The sequence below is a fragment of the Rhinopithecus bieti genome, unplaced genomic scaffold, assembly GCF_001698545.2.
Source record: "Rhinopithecus bieti isolate Rb0 unplaced genomic scaffold, ASM169854v2 scaffold_33647, whole genome shotgun sequence".
Lineage (NCBI taxonomy): Eukaryota > Metazoa > Chordata > Mammalia > Primates > Cercopithecidae > Rhinopithecus > Rhinopithecus bieti.
In genome coordinates, this window is record NW_016814745.1 from 1,523,922 (window position 1) to 1,537,355 (window position 13,434).

The 13,434-nt window shown below is 52.2% G+C and overlaps 1 protein-coding gene across 2 annotated transcripts in view; it reads left to right on the forward strand.

Annotated features, from left to right (window-relative positions):
- TKT (transketolase) overlaps window positions 1–4,908 on the forward strand; it is a 31,543-nt gene extending 26,635 nt beyond the window's left edge. The window contains exons 9-15 of one of the 2 annotated variants that reach the window (XM_017851879.1): window positions 309–465; window positions 601–731; window positions 1,378–1,461; window positions 1,588–1,681; window positions 2,834–2,956; window positions 3,715–3,895; window positions 4,037–4,908. In XM_017851879.1, the coding sequence (XP_017707368.1) occupies window positions 309–465; window positions 601–731; window positions 1,378–1,461; window positions 1,588–1,681; window positions 2,834–2,956; window positions 3,715–3,890 (765 nt within the window). In that variant the 3' untranslated portion in view covers window positions 3,891–3,895; window positions 4,037–4,908. Of the gene's footprint in view, window positions 1–308; window positions 466–600; window positions 732–1,377; window positions 1,462–1,587; window positions 1,682–2,833; window positions 2,957–3,714; window positions 3,999–4,036 lie in introns of those variants that run through there. The other variant, XM_017851878.1, reaches the window with a different exon arrangement.
- The last annotated feature ends 8,526 nt before the right edge of the window (window positions 4,909–13,434 follow it).

Here is a 13,434-nt window from a genome sequence, read left to right on the forward strand (position 1 = left end):
AGAGGCCTCGTGTTGGCTGGCAGATTTTGGAGCCTTGAGGGGCAGCTGGTTTGGAACTGATGACTGTACTCAGTGCTGCTTCTGGATGAGTGATCTGGGGACTGGAGCCTCAGCAGGCATGAGGCTACTGCCTTTGGACCCTGGGGAGGGGGTCTCTGCAGAAGAAGGTGGTGGGGGACACATTCAGAAGCTCAGAAAGGATGGACAATCTATACACAAACTGTGGCCTTCTCCACGAAAGGGGTCCTAGGCTCCCCGACCACCCTCTGCCTGCCCCTTTGGACTGACCCTGCCCCCCCTGCCCCTAGGTGAGCATCGCGGTGGGCTGTGCCACCCGCAACAGGACGGTGCCCTTCTGCAGCACTTTCGCAGCCTTCTTCACACGGGCCTTTGACCAGATTCGCATGGCCGCCATCTCTGAGAGCAACATCAACCTCTGTGGCTCCCACTGTGGCGTTTCCATCGGTGAGTTTAGCCCGGGCACTTACACCTGGAGCTCCCTCGACTTTTGCACCAGGAGGTATGGGAGGAGGGTGGGCGAGGATTCCAGCCCATGGACGGGGGGGTCTTATTTCCGCATATCCTTTCCCCACACCCCAGGGGAAGACGGGCCCTCCCAGATGGCCCTGGAAGATCTGGCCATGTTTCGATCAGTCCCCATGTCAACGGTCTTTTACCCAAGTGATGGCGTTGCTACAGAGAAGGCAGTGGAACTAGCCGCCAATACAAAGGTAGGTCGCGTGGCTGTTCTTTCTCCTGCTGGCAGCTATCGCTTCCTGAGGGAAACAGAAGAGGAGGCCAGAGCTGGTCACTCGCTGCCCCAGGGGGTGTTTCCTGACCTTGCCCCTGGTGTTTGTGTAGCTTGTGGAAGTTAGACAAGAAAAAATGAAATACATGCCGCACTTACTGCCACGTGGCAGACATTGTCAGCTGATTGCCACAGTCTGTCTCCGCTGAGAATCCTGGCAGCCCTGGCCAGTCCAGCGGTTGACACCTGCCCACCCTCCTGAGTTGGGTTCTCCAAGACAGGCAAGGATGAGCTGAGCCCTGTGGTCCAGGCCTGGAGCTGCACTCCATAGACACAGTGTACATGGTTCCTGCCCCTCTGCCTGGTGCACGCTGCAGGAGTAGCCCACCTGCAGCCAGTTTACCTGGTGGAAAGTTGCCTTCAGCCTGGGGCTGCGAGGTGGCGGGCAGTTAGAGTGTTCAAGTGGGGTGCGGGCGGCAGAGGGCAAGCAAGACCCTTTTCCCTGCTGGAGCAGCCAGGATGCAGTGACTGACACTCCCATGGGCAGGGATGGCCTCTCTAGAAAGACCTCGTCTCTGAGGTTGGGTGTGCCACATCCTGTATCCTCAGTTTATCTGTTTCCGTCTCAGGGTATCTGCTTCATCCGGACCAGCCGCCCAGAAAATGCTATCATCTATAACAACAATGAGGACTTCCAGGTCGGACAAGCCAAGGTCAGTGCCTCACATGCCCCAGGAGTCCACAGAGCTGCCTGGACCCTCCCTGCTGTGACTCCCAGCAGTCAGGGCCCACCCTGCCCCGAGGCCTTGAGCCTCACTTGCCCTCTGTGTCACCCTCAGGTGGTCCTGAAGAGCAAAGATGACCAGGTGACCGTGATCGGGGCTGGGGTGACCCTGCACGAGGCCTTGGCTGCCGCCGAGCTGCTGAAGAAAGGTGAGAAGGGGCCTCCGAAGTCATCCACTGAATGGCCACTGCATGCCAGGTCTTGGGGTTCTTTCTTTCTTGAAGAGCTCACAGCTAAAGAGAAAGAATTTCATTTAATTAAATGATGATGGTAATTAAAGCCATCCTTTGAGCACTTGTTCTGTCTGGCATGATGCTAAGTCCTGGGACTGCAGTGCTCACAATCCCTACCCTATGACTCTAAAGGTGAGATCCCCCAGCACGGTGGTCAGAGCAGTGGCCTGGAGCCTGCCCGCAGGGCTGGAATCACTCAGCCAGGCACTAATTAAGGAAGTTATTCCCTACCTATCACCATGCCTGTTTTCCCATCTGAAAATGGAGATGCTAGCCCCTTCCCCGCAGGGTTGTCCTGAGGGTTACATGCATGTGACTTGGTATTCTATTATTACTGCGAGCTCACAGTGTTGGCTAGTGGTTTGTAGGGGAGACAGGCATTGGCCTCTCCTGCAATAGAATCACACAACAGATGTCATGTTTTAGCACGAAAGAGGGGACAGGTGTGGCATCTTCCAGAAAGTGGCCTCAGAGTGGGTAGGAATTGATTAGTAGAGAGGGGAGTAAAGGGAGGCCAGAGCAGGGCCAGGCAGGAGCAAGATGGGGCTGGAGGAGCCAGGGGACCCCATCCCCAGGCAGGGGGAGATCCACTGGGGTGAGCTTTAAGCAGGGCCTGGCAGGCTTGGGTTTGTCCTTCTGAGAAGGTGCTTCTGCTGCTGGGGCCGCACCTGGGCCTCTGATCACTCTGCTGGCTGCAGCTCCCCCACATCACCACATCAGCCCTCACCTTCTGTCAGGCCAGATACCTGGAGTGTTTCCTCTCGCATTCCCTTTGTCTTCAAGGTTGTGGGAGGATGAGGGAAGGCGCTCAGGGCCTGCACACTCCACTCCGGGTTCTTGGATACTGCAGGCAACGCAGCTGGACCAGATGCCCCAGTGCAAGGGGTTGGCAGGCATAAGCTCAGCCATGGGAACAAGATGGCAAGTGGTTCTCCCTGGGACAGGGACAGGCCCACAGGCTGAGCTCTTAGCTAAACACAGTCCTCAGGATGTCCCACCAGGCCCCCACCAGGGCAGACGGTGGTGCCCAGCCCTCCCCTCAGCCATGTCGTATGCTCTCCCTCACAGAAAAGATCAACATCCGCGTGCTGGACCCCTTCACCATCAAGCCCCTGGACAGAAAACTCATTCTCGACAGCGCTCGTGCCACCAAGGGCAGGATCCTCACCGTGGAGGACCATTATTACGAAGGTAAGGAGGCCTGGGGCAGGCAAGCTGGGCAAGGGGCAGGGCCAGAGAGCCCGAGCATTGGACGTGCCTCTTCTGTCTGAGCCCCAGGAGGGCAGCTGTGGCCCAGAACCCCCAGAGGTGTCCCTCAGAGCAGCTGGGACGTGGTCTCTTAACAGGCCTCAGACTTGGCCTGGAGACCCAGCTAACGCACAGCTGCTGGTGAGCTCTGTGGAGCTCCTGCTGCCCAGGAAGCTGGCGAGGATTCCAGCCTCGCTGCTAAATGGTGGTGGTGTCCCCGAGGTAGTGGTGAGTCCTTCACACAGCAGGCTCCCTAAGTACACACCAGCCTCTCTAAGGAGGAGGCCCCAGTGGGAGAGATGGGCTTTGATTCTGGGGTCAAATGTAGATAATCGGACTATGGACGGTTGCTGGCCAGAGGATGGTGTTTGAAACAAACATTTAGAGGCCACGTTTGGGCCTATAAAAATAGTTTTGGGTTGAGTGTGGTGGCTCACGCCTGTAATCCCAGCAGTTTGGGAGGCTGAGGATGGCAGATTTCTTAAGCTCAGGAGTTGGAGACCAGCCTGGGCAACATAGTGAAACCCGACTCTTTAAAACAATAAAAACAATGAGTTATGTGATGGGCTCGTGGCTGCAGGTGGAGAAAGGCAGTGCGTATGCAGCCTCCTCCATCCTTGACTAAGGCTGACAGAGAGGGCTGGGCCCACCACTGCTCACCCTGAGGCCTCGTCTTCTGACTCCCCTCCTTTCATTTCTAGGTGGCATTGGTGAGGCTGTGTCCAGTGCAGTGGTGGGCGAGCCTGGCATCACTGTCACCCACCTGGCAGTTAACCGGGTACCAAGAAGTGGGAAGCCAGCTGAGCTGCTGAAGATGTTCGGTATTGACAAGGATGCCATTGCACAAGCTGTGAAGGGCCTCATCACCAAGGCCTAGGGCGGGTACGAAGTGTGGGGCGGGGGTCTATACCTTCCTGAGATTCTGGGAAAGGTGCTCAAAGATGTACTGAGAGGAGGGGTAAATATATGTTTTGAGAAAAATGAATTGGCCCTGAAATGTTTTCTTCTTTGATGTGTTTGCAGCCAGTGTGGGTTCTGGGGAAGAAGGGTAGAGGGTGCGCTAGGGAGGCTGGTGTCCTTGGCCCTGGGCCAGGACCTGGGTGTCCCAAGTCCCCTTGGAATCACCTGCAACTGCCCTCAACCTCCAGAACTATCACTGCCTCCCATTCATCACCAGCTGACATTTGACTGCAACCTGCCTTCTAGCTGAGAGGCTGAGACCCACATCCCTCATTGTGACCTCAGTCTGCCCGGCCCTGAGGGGCCTGGGGAACTGCCTCGGTGTGGAAGCTGACCGGGCACTCTCAGGGCTGCCCCACCTCCCCCAAGTCCCCACAGCCTTGCAGTCAGGTCTCTTGGGGTAGAGAGGTTCACTTGCTTATTGTCCCTCGTCCTTGTCAGACCCTCTTAACTAGGCATCTCAGAGAAGCAGAGACAGGGCAGCCTTCGTCCTGGGGGAAAAGGGACCCTCAGGATGGCATGAGAGGTCAACTGTCCCCCTCAACTTGTTAAAATGCAGATTTCTGGGTCTTGCCACTGGGACCTGGGACTCCATATGACAACTGGCCCAGGAGCGTCTGATGTCAGACACAGAATTCTGCAGTCCCCAGCTCCAGCCCCGTCCTGGCTCTGCTGTTGCTAGGTGACTGCCCTCACACTGCCGGTTTCTCCGCCTGCTGCTTGGGCTCAGCTGGGGTCAGCCCTGCTTCTAAGGCCAGCTCTGCAAAACCTTGTACTGGCCAAGAACAAACTAGTGCTGGGGGAGGAGGGCTGGGTGCCCCGGCCACTGGTGGGGTCCCCAGGAAATCCTCAGAGTTGTTGCAAGGATGAGACACATTTGTGGACCTGTCCACCTGTCCTCCTGACAGTCTGGAGAGAAAAAACCTGTCAAAGCCGAGGTGAGGCAACTGCCCCCACCACTTAGCTACCCAGCCAGGTCTGGCAGTGCTGGGGGCTGTGCCTGTGTTTGCCTTAACACCAATTTCAGGAGGGAGCAGGCATGGGGTGACTGGTGGCGCCTTCCCAGGGACGGGTGGCCCTTGCTAATGTCTGTTCACCAGTGTGTTGAGGGCAGACCTCGATTGGGACCTGCGGTCTCTGTGAGTCTAGAATTCCACCCTTCTGTACCCTCCTGCCCCTGGGGCCCTTCAAAGAGAATCATGCAATAGCTCCCTAGAAGGGCCCTGGTCGCACCAGGATGATAGGGAACAGGCCAGGGCGGGCACGGTCCAGTGCGTCTCCGAGCCCACAGGCCCCTGCGAGAATGTGCGGTACAATAATTATCTTCGGGAATGGACACCTCGAGCCATAGGCACAGGGCCCAGCCTACAGCCTGGTGAGGCCCAGTACGATTACACTGGGTACGCACATGCCCAAGGACTCTGAGAGGCCCTGGTTAACCCAAAGCAGAAGGGGACAGGGCCAGCGGCAGGGGCTGCCTTCACCCCAGCCTGCCCGGCCTCTCCCAGGCCCACACGGCTTGTGAAGGAGAGGACAAGAGCCTGGGTAGCAGGTGCCAGGGCCTGGGCAGGATGAGGGAGGAGAGGCAAGACCCCTGATCCAGTCACCCAGACCCAGTCCTGGGACATCAAGGCCACAGGAAGCTGGGACATTCAGGGATCCCAAGCCATGGTGAGCTCCTGAAACTCTGCCTCCTTTTTGGTGAGAAGGCTTAGTGTAGGGCGTGCTTGGTGTGGAGTGTGCTGGAAGCCATCACTGGGCCTTCATAGGAGCCTGACGAACTTGTCATTTCTCCCTCAGCCCCTGCTCAGGCAGTACAGGAAGTCAAGACGGTGCCTGAGGCCTGACTGGAGGCTGGTGTGGCCTGACCTGCCAGCTAGCAAGGCCTGGCGGGGCCTGATGGCAGAGGCAGCTGAGCAGGAGGGCAGCATGGCACCATGGCAGCCTAGGACAAACTTTCCTGGCACCAGGGAAAGCCCCTCCCACCCCCACTGGTAAAGGGGAGGCTGAGGCTACAATCCACACAGCCACGAGCTGGGATGCAGCTGCAAGGAGGGCGTGCTGGTGATACCTCACGTCCCTACTCGCTCGGGCGAAGGCTGTGGCAGCTGAGCCTGACAGGGGCAGGCAGGGCTGGGGGCAGACTTCCCAGACCAAAGCCACCCCACCATCCTCTGCTCAGTACATGGGGCAGTCCTCTCCCAGGCCTCAGTTTCCTCATTTGTTCAGTGGGAATCTTGACGGCCTCACAAGGCTGTTGTGAGAATGAATAAGAGAAGTATTAATGCCTTTAGAACACTGCTAGGCAGATACGGGCTCAGGAGAAGTTGGAATTCCTAACTGTTCACAGGCAGGGGCACCTGGCTGGAGGGTGCCTTTGTCACTGCGTTGTGTGACTACGGACACTTAGGAAGCACAGACTTCTGCCCATAGCAGCCCAGGCTGGGCAGTCAGGGCCTGGCTCTCAGGGGTAGTGGCCCAGCACACAGCTGGGTTTTATTATTCAGTGGGGGTTTATTTTTTAATTTTTTATATTATTTTTATATATTTTATATTATTCAGTGGGTTTTAATATAGTCACCAAGTTGTGCAACAACGCCACAATCAGTTCCAAAATGTTTCCATCATCCCCAAAAGGAACCCTCTACCAGCCCTCTGCTGAGGGCCACACAGACGTATCTTGCTGCAGAGCTGGGATCACAGCTGTCCCCCTTCTCCCACCAAAGGTCCCCTCCTAACATGGGTGTGTGTAGGGCAGGATCTGGGTCCCATGTGTCCTCTCTGGTCCTCTTTGGGAGGAGGAAGAGGGGAGAGGACCTGGTGAGGGCTGTTGGGTAACTGCGCTGGGTGGGATTCCAGAAATCACCGACGCTCAGGGATGTGGGTTTTACAGACATACGGATCTGCAGTATGAATCATGAAAACACCTACACACAGAAAGTGAGGAAAGGAACAGCACAGCAGAACAGAATGGTGCTGACTGCAGGTTCCTTCCCCTGCTCAGGGAGGACCCAAAGCCAGGTCTGTCTCAGTCTTCACCCCAGAGAAGGGAGGTTGTCCAGACATGGCCCTAAGGGCAAGATGAGGAAAGTTTCTCACTGAATTGGGCCCGGGTGCTGCTGGCAACCCAGGTTGGACACTCAGGGCCTGTATTCACTCTGGTTTTGGTGCTGGTTTATTCTAGGTCAGACACAACCTTGGGAAGAATGAGCTCTTTGTTCCTGGTTCAGCTGGCAACACAGGAAAGGGCTGCCCTAGGGTCAGGGGTCCTGCCGCTGCCCCACAGCCTGGGCCTGAAAGCTGCCGAAGCCCCAGTCGGCTCCAGCTGCCATGAGACAGTACCATAGGCTGGATGGCTCAAATAACACAAGTGTGCTTCTCACTGTGCTGGAGGCTGGCAAGTCCAAAATCAAAATGTTGCCCCTTCAGTTTCCAGCAAGGCTGTCTTCTGGGCTTGCAGGCAGCCTTGCCTCTCTGTGTCCTGGGGGCGGGAGGAGCCAGCCCTCTCTGGTGCCTCTTGTAGTATAAGGACACTAATCCCATCAGATCAGGGCTCCACCCCCAGGACCTCGTTTAACCTTAGTTACCTTTCTACAGAACCTCTCTCCACATACAGTCACATCAGGGGTTAGAGCTTCAAATTATGAATTTGGGTTCAGTTGGGGGCCACAGCTCAGTCCATAGCAGCCTTCGAATCTGCCAAGTTCACAGTTCACTTCTCTCCCAGGGGCACACTATTCTGGATGTTGGAACTTGAAGTATAAGAGAAAAATGAAACTACCTGAGATTTAAATGAGAAGAGGGGGCCGGGTGCAGTGGCTCATGCCTGTAATCCCAGCACTTTGGGAGGCCAAGGCAGGAAGATCACTTTTGCCCAGGAGTTCAAGACCGCCCTGGCATCATGGAGAAACCCCATCTCTACACAAAATACAAAAATTAGCCAGGCAGCAGCATGCACCTGTGGTCTCAGCTACTCAGGAGGCTGAAGTAAGAGGATCACTTGAGCCTGGGAAATGCAGGTTGCAGTGAGCTGTGAGCACACCTCTGCACTCCAGCCAGGGCAACAGAGCAAGATTCTGTCTCAAAAAATAAAAAATAAGAAATAAAAACTGGGAAGAAGGAGGGTTCTTTAAAAAGGGAGCAGAGGCCAGGCATGGTAGCTCATGCCCGTAATCCCAACATTTTAGGAGGTGGATCACCTGAGATCAGGAGTTTGAGAACAGCCTGACCAAAATGGTGAAACCCCGTCTCTACTAAAAATACAAAAATTAGCCAGGCATGATGGTGTGCACCTGTAATCCCAGCTACTGAGGAGGCTGAGGCAGGAGAATCGCTTGAACCTGGGAGGTGGAGGTTGCAGTGAACCAAAAAAAGCAGCAGAAACCCATCAGCAGTCCACTGAGCACCCCTCCACACACATCCAGGTCCAGGGTAGGAGAAAACCCCAATCCCCCTCCCAACAACAACAAAATTTCCAACATTGGCAAATGCTTTCCCCCAAAATGTGGGTTTCTGCCTCAAGTCTTCATCAAAGTACCTCAGGTAGTGTTAATTAGTACAGCAAGTTGTACACGGTATGTCTATGTTTTTAGTGATTTCAGATCTGAACATTCTATACACATGTTTTTCACGTGTTTTCACAGGAGGAAGGGACAACCGACCAGAGTGTTTTTGTTTTGTTTGAGACATGGTCTCACTTTGTGGCTTAGGCTGGAGTGCTGTGGTGTGATCTTGGCTCACTGTAGCCTCGGCTCCTGGGCTCAAGTGAACCTCCCATCTTAGCCCGGAGTAAGCTGGGTCTACAGGTGTGCACCACCACACCCAGCTAATTTTTGTATTCTTTGTATGCACAGGGTCTCCCAATGTTGTTCAGGGTGGTCTTGAACTTGTGGGCTCAAGCAATCCACCAGCCTTGGCCTCCCAAAGTGCTGGGATTATAGGTGTGAGATGCTGCGTCCGGCCTACTGACCAGAGTTTTAACAAAAACTTCCCATCCATACGCTACACTTTAAATTCTGGAAGTTTCCATCTCTACTCCTGTATGTCTAAAAGACTGAGAAATCCCCACCCGATTCAGAACTGGATGAGGTGCTTTATGCCTTTAAGAATTTACTTGGAGACAAGCAGAGACTTCTGCACATGCCTGAGCCCAGGTTCCCCAGGGTTAGGGGGGTAAAGGGCTTTGACATTTCCACCCCACCAGGAATTTCATTTGAGCTGATCTCTGCAAAATAGATCTCAGCAATTGCCTGTCCATTCATCCTCAGAGGCCCACACTGCATCGCTTTGCAGGTGGTGGTGGCCTGCATGGAAGAGGAGCCTGCAGCGCCACCTATAGGGCTTGGGAGGGATGGACTCATGGACCAGAGATCCTGGCTGCAGCAGTGCCTTCTGGTCGTCGTCACACAGAACTGAAACTGCAAGGTGCATGCTGGGATAAAGGCGTCAGGGAATGATTCACTCCCTGTGAGACTAGGCAGGGATCTCTTCCAGTAACACCAGAGCCCATTGACTTTACTTTTTCCTTATTTTATTTTTTCTAAATTTTATTTAAATTTATTTAAATAAATTAATTAAAATGTATTTAATGTTATGCCCGGGCTGGAGTGCAGTGGCATGATCTCACTGCAGCCTCAACCTCCTAGGCCCAGGTGATTCTCCCACCTCAGCCTCCTGAGTAGCTGGAACTACAGGCACATGCCATCAAACCTAGCTAATTTTTGTATTTTTTGTAGAGACGGAGTTTCACCATATTGTCCAGGCTAGTTAAATTTTACTTTTTAAAAGGCTAAACTCAAAACTTCTGGGCTCAAGCAATTCTCCCACCTCAGCTCCCCAAGTAGCTAGGAGAACAGACATGTGCCACCACACCTGGCTTATTATTTTTAAATGATGTGTTTGCTTTTATTTAGTGTTTTTCTATTTTTGGAGACAGGGTCTTGCTTTGTCACTCAGGCTAGAGCACAGTGGTGTAATCATAGCTTACTGCAGCCTCGAACTCCTGGGCTCAAGCAATCTTCCCTCCTCAGCCTTTCCAGTAGCTGAGACTACAGATGTGCGCCACCACACCCAGTTTGCTTTTATTTTTTATTGACACATAACTGTATATATTTATGGGTTACAGTGTGATATTTTAATACATGTATACAATGTGTAGTGATCAAATCAGGGTAATTAACATATCCATCACCTCAAACACTTATTTCTTTGTGTCGGGAAGATTCAAAATGCACTCTTCCGCTGGGCTCAGTGGCTCATGCCTGTAATCCCAGCACTTTGGGAGGCTGAGGAGGGCGGATCACGAAGTCAGGAGTTCAAGACCAGCCTGACCAATGTGGTGAAACCCCGTCTCTACTAAAAAAAAATTAGCCAGGCGTGATGGCACTCACCTGTAATCCCAGCTACTCAGGAGGCTGAGGCAGGAGAGTCACTTGAACCCGTGAGGTAGAGGTTGCAGTGAGCCAAGATCGTGCCACTGCACTCCAGCCTGGGCAACATAGCGAGAATTCATCTCAAAAAAACAAAAACAAAAAACAAAAATTCCACTCTTCTAGCTATTTTAAAGTATAATTCAATAACAATAAGTTGTTAATTACGGTCGGCCTATGGTGCTATGTAACACTAGGATTTATTCCTTGGACCTAGCTGTACTTTCATGTCTGTTAACCAGCCTTTGGTGGTTTTACTTCCTAAATGATCCCAAGTGTGCCACCTTCTGCCCTCATCCTGGTCCAGACCTCTATCATCTCTCCTGAGAGCAGTCAATGGCCTCCCACTTGCCTCTTGATCTCCCTGCTTCCCCTGCTCATTCTCTACACAGCAGCCCAAGGGAACCTTCTAGAATCTGACACAATGGCTCTTCTGCTCACACATCCCCTCTCACACATGGCTGCCAGTGGATGAAGACTTCTCTGACCCTTTTCAGCCTCATCTCAAATCTTCTCCTCCTCACTTCCCAGATCCCAGCTCTGGCCCAGCTCCTCTTAGTTCCTCAATCGTCTCTCTCACTTCCTCTTCTGCCTACCCACCACCTGCCAGTCTGAGTTGGTGCCCGAATGCTTAGGACTGAGGAAAACAAAAGTTGATTTGGCAAGAGGAAGGATGGTGACCCAGGATGGGGAAGAGAGGACTGGATAGTATGGGAGGAAGAGGGGTCAGGAAAGGCTCCTGGGAGGAGTGGGCATCCAAGCCAAGGCTTCAGGTATGGACTGGGGGTCTGGGAGTGAGCTGTGGGGGGCTGGGGATGGAGTTGGGGTGCCCATTCCAGGAGGAGTCCTATTTGGGTAACAGCAAACATCTAGTTTGACTAGAAGGTACGTGTAGGGGACAGTGAAATGACTGTGGGAGATGGAGCCTCAAATGCCAGGGACTAGAACCTGGTCAATCACAGGGAATCAGATTCCAACCCCGGGTAGCCTCAGGCAAATCCCCCACCCATCAGAAGGGCCTCTGCTTCCTCATTGATAAGATATTGTTGGCAGGGCACTGTGGCTCATGCCTGCAATGACAATACTTTGGGAGGCTAAGGTGGGAGGATCACTTGAGCCTGGGAGTTCAAGATCAGCCTGGGTGACTCAGGGAGACCCTGTTTCTACAAAAAAATACAAAAATTAGCTGGACGTGGTGATGCACACCTGTGGCCCCAGCTACTCAGGAGGAGAGCTTGAGGTTGGGAGGTCAAGGCTACAATGAGCCATGATTGAGCCACTGCACTCCAGCCTGGACAACACAGTGAGATCCTGTCTTTAAAAAAAAAAAAAAAAAAAAGACAGGATATTGTCACAGTCCCTACCTTACAGAAGATTGCACACTTTATAGCTCAAATAATACTCAGGCCAGATCTCAAGGTACTAAACACACATTTGGGATGGAGGTGATGGACAGGCAGAAACTTGAGCCAGGGCTGTCTGGTTAGCCACTCCAGGTGTCAGTCCCAGCTTCCTCACCAACCACTGAGAGATCCCAAGCATGTCCTGCCCTCTTTTGTCCTGGTGTCCCCAAGAGAGAGAAGAAACAGAGTCCCCAGGCATCTGGTAAGAGCCCAAAGCTGCCTGTCCCTGGCTCAAGATATCTCCAAGGAATCCTCCGAAGATTTTAAGGGTAAACTTAAAATTCCTGCAGATTTTGCCCTCTGCTCTATAATATCCAGTTTTACTAGAAAAATAATATTTTGCATCACTTATTCATAGATTTGATATTATTCCTTTCTTAAATGTTCAATGGAATTCTCCAGTGAAGCCATCTAGGTCTGGAGTTTTCTTTGTGGGAAAGTTTTTAACTTCAAATTCAATTCCTTTCATGGATATGGGCTGATACGGTTTGGCTCTGTGTACCCAAATCTCATTTCAAGTTGTAATCCCCATGTGTCAGACGAAGGACCAGGTGGGAGGTAACTGGACGATATGGGCAGTTTCCCCCATGCTGTTCTCATGATAGTGAGTGAGTTCTCAGAGAGCTGATGGTTTTAAAGTGTGGCACTTTCTCATTCTCACACTCACTCTCTCCTGCTGCCTTGTGAAGAAGGTGCCTGCTTCCCCTTTCGCCATGATTGTAAGTTTCATGAGGCTCCCACAGCCATCCAGAACTGCAAGCCTATTGAACCTCTTTCCTTTATAAATTACCCAGTCTCAGGCTTTTTTTTTTTTTTTTTTTTTTGAGATGGAGTCTCGCTCTGTTGCCCAGGCTGGAGTGCAGTGGCATGATCTCGGGTTACTGCAACTTCTGCCTCCCTGTAGCTGGGACTATAGGTGCGTGCCACCACACCTGGTTAATTTTTTTTTTAGTAGAGACAGGGTTTCACTACGTTGGCCAGGCTGGTTTTGAACTCCTGACTTCAAGTGATGTGCCCTCCTTGGCCTCCCAAAGTGCTGGGATTATGGGTGCGCGCCACCATGCCTGGTTAATTTTGTATTTTTAGTAGAGACAGGGTTTCATCATGTTGGCCAGGCTGGTCTCAAACTCCTGACCTCAGGTGATCCACCTGCCTCAGCCTCCCAAAGTGCTGGGATTACAGGCGTGAGCCACCGCACCCGGCCCAGGTTATCTGTTTGAGTTTTTGAAGTTTGTATCTTTCAAGGAATTTGTTCATTTCATCTAAGCTGTACTGAGCATCCCACAAATTCTGAAATGTCATATTTTCATTCCGTTCAAAATGCTTTCTAATCTCCTGTTTGATTTCCTCTTGCTCCAAGGATTATTTGGAAGTATATTGTTTAGTTTTCAAATATTTGGGGACTTTCCAGAGATCTTTCTATACTGACTACTAATTCAATTCCACTGTGGTTAGAAAACATCCTTTGTGTGTCTTGAATTCGTTTCAATGTATTGAGAATTGTTTTGTGACACAGAGTATGTGCACTTGAAAAGAATGTGTATTCTGCTGTTACTGAGTCAACTCAGCGACAGTGTTGTTCAAATCTTCTCTATCCTTACTGATTTTCGTCTATTTGTTTTATTGAGAG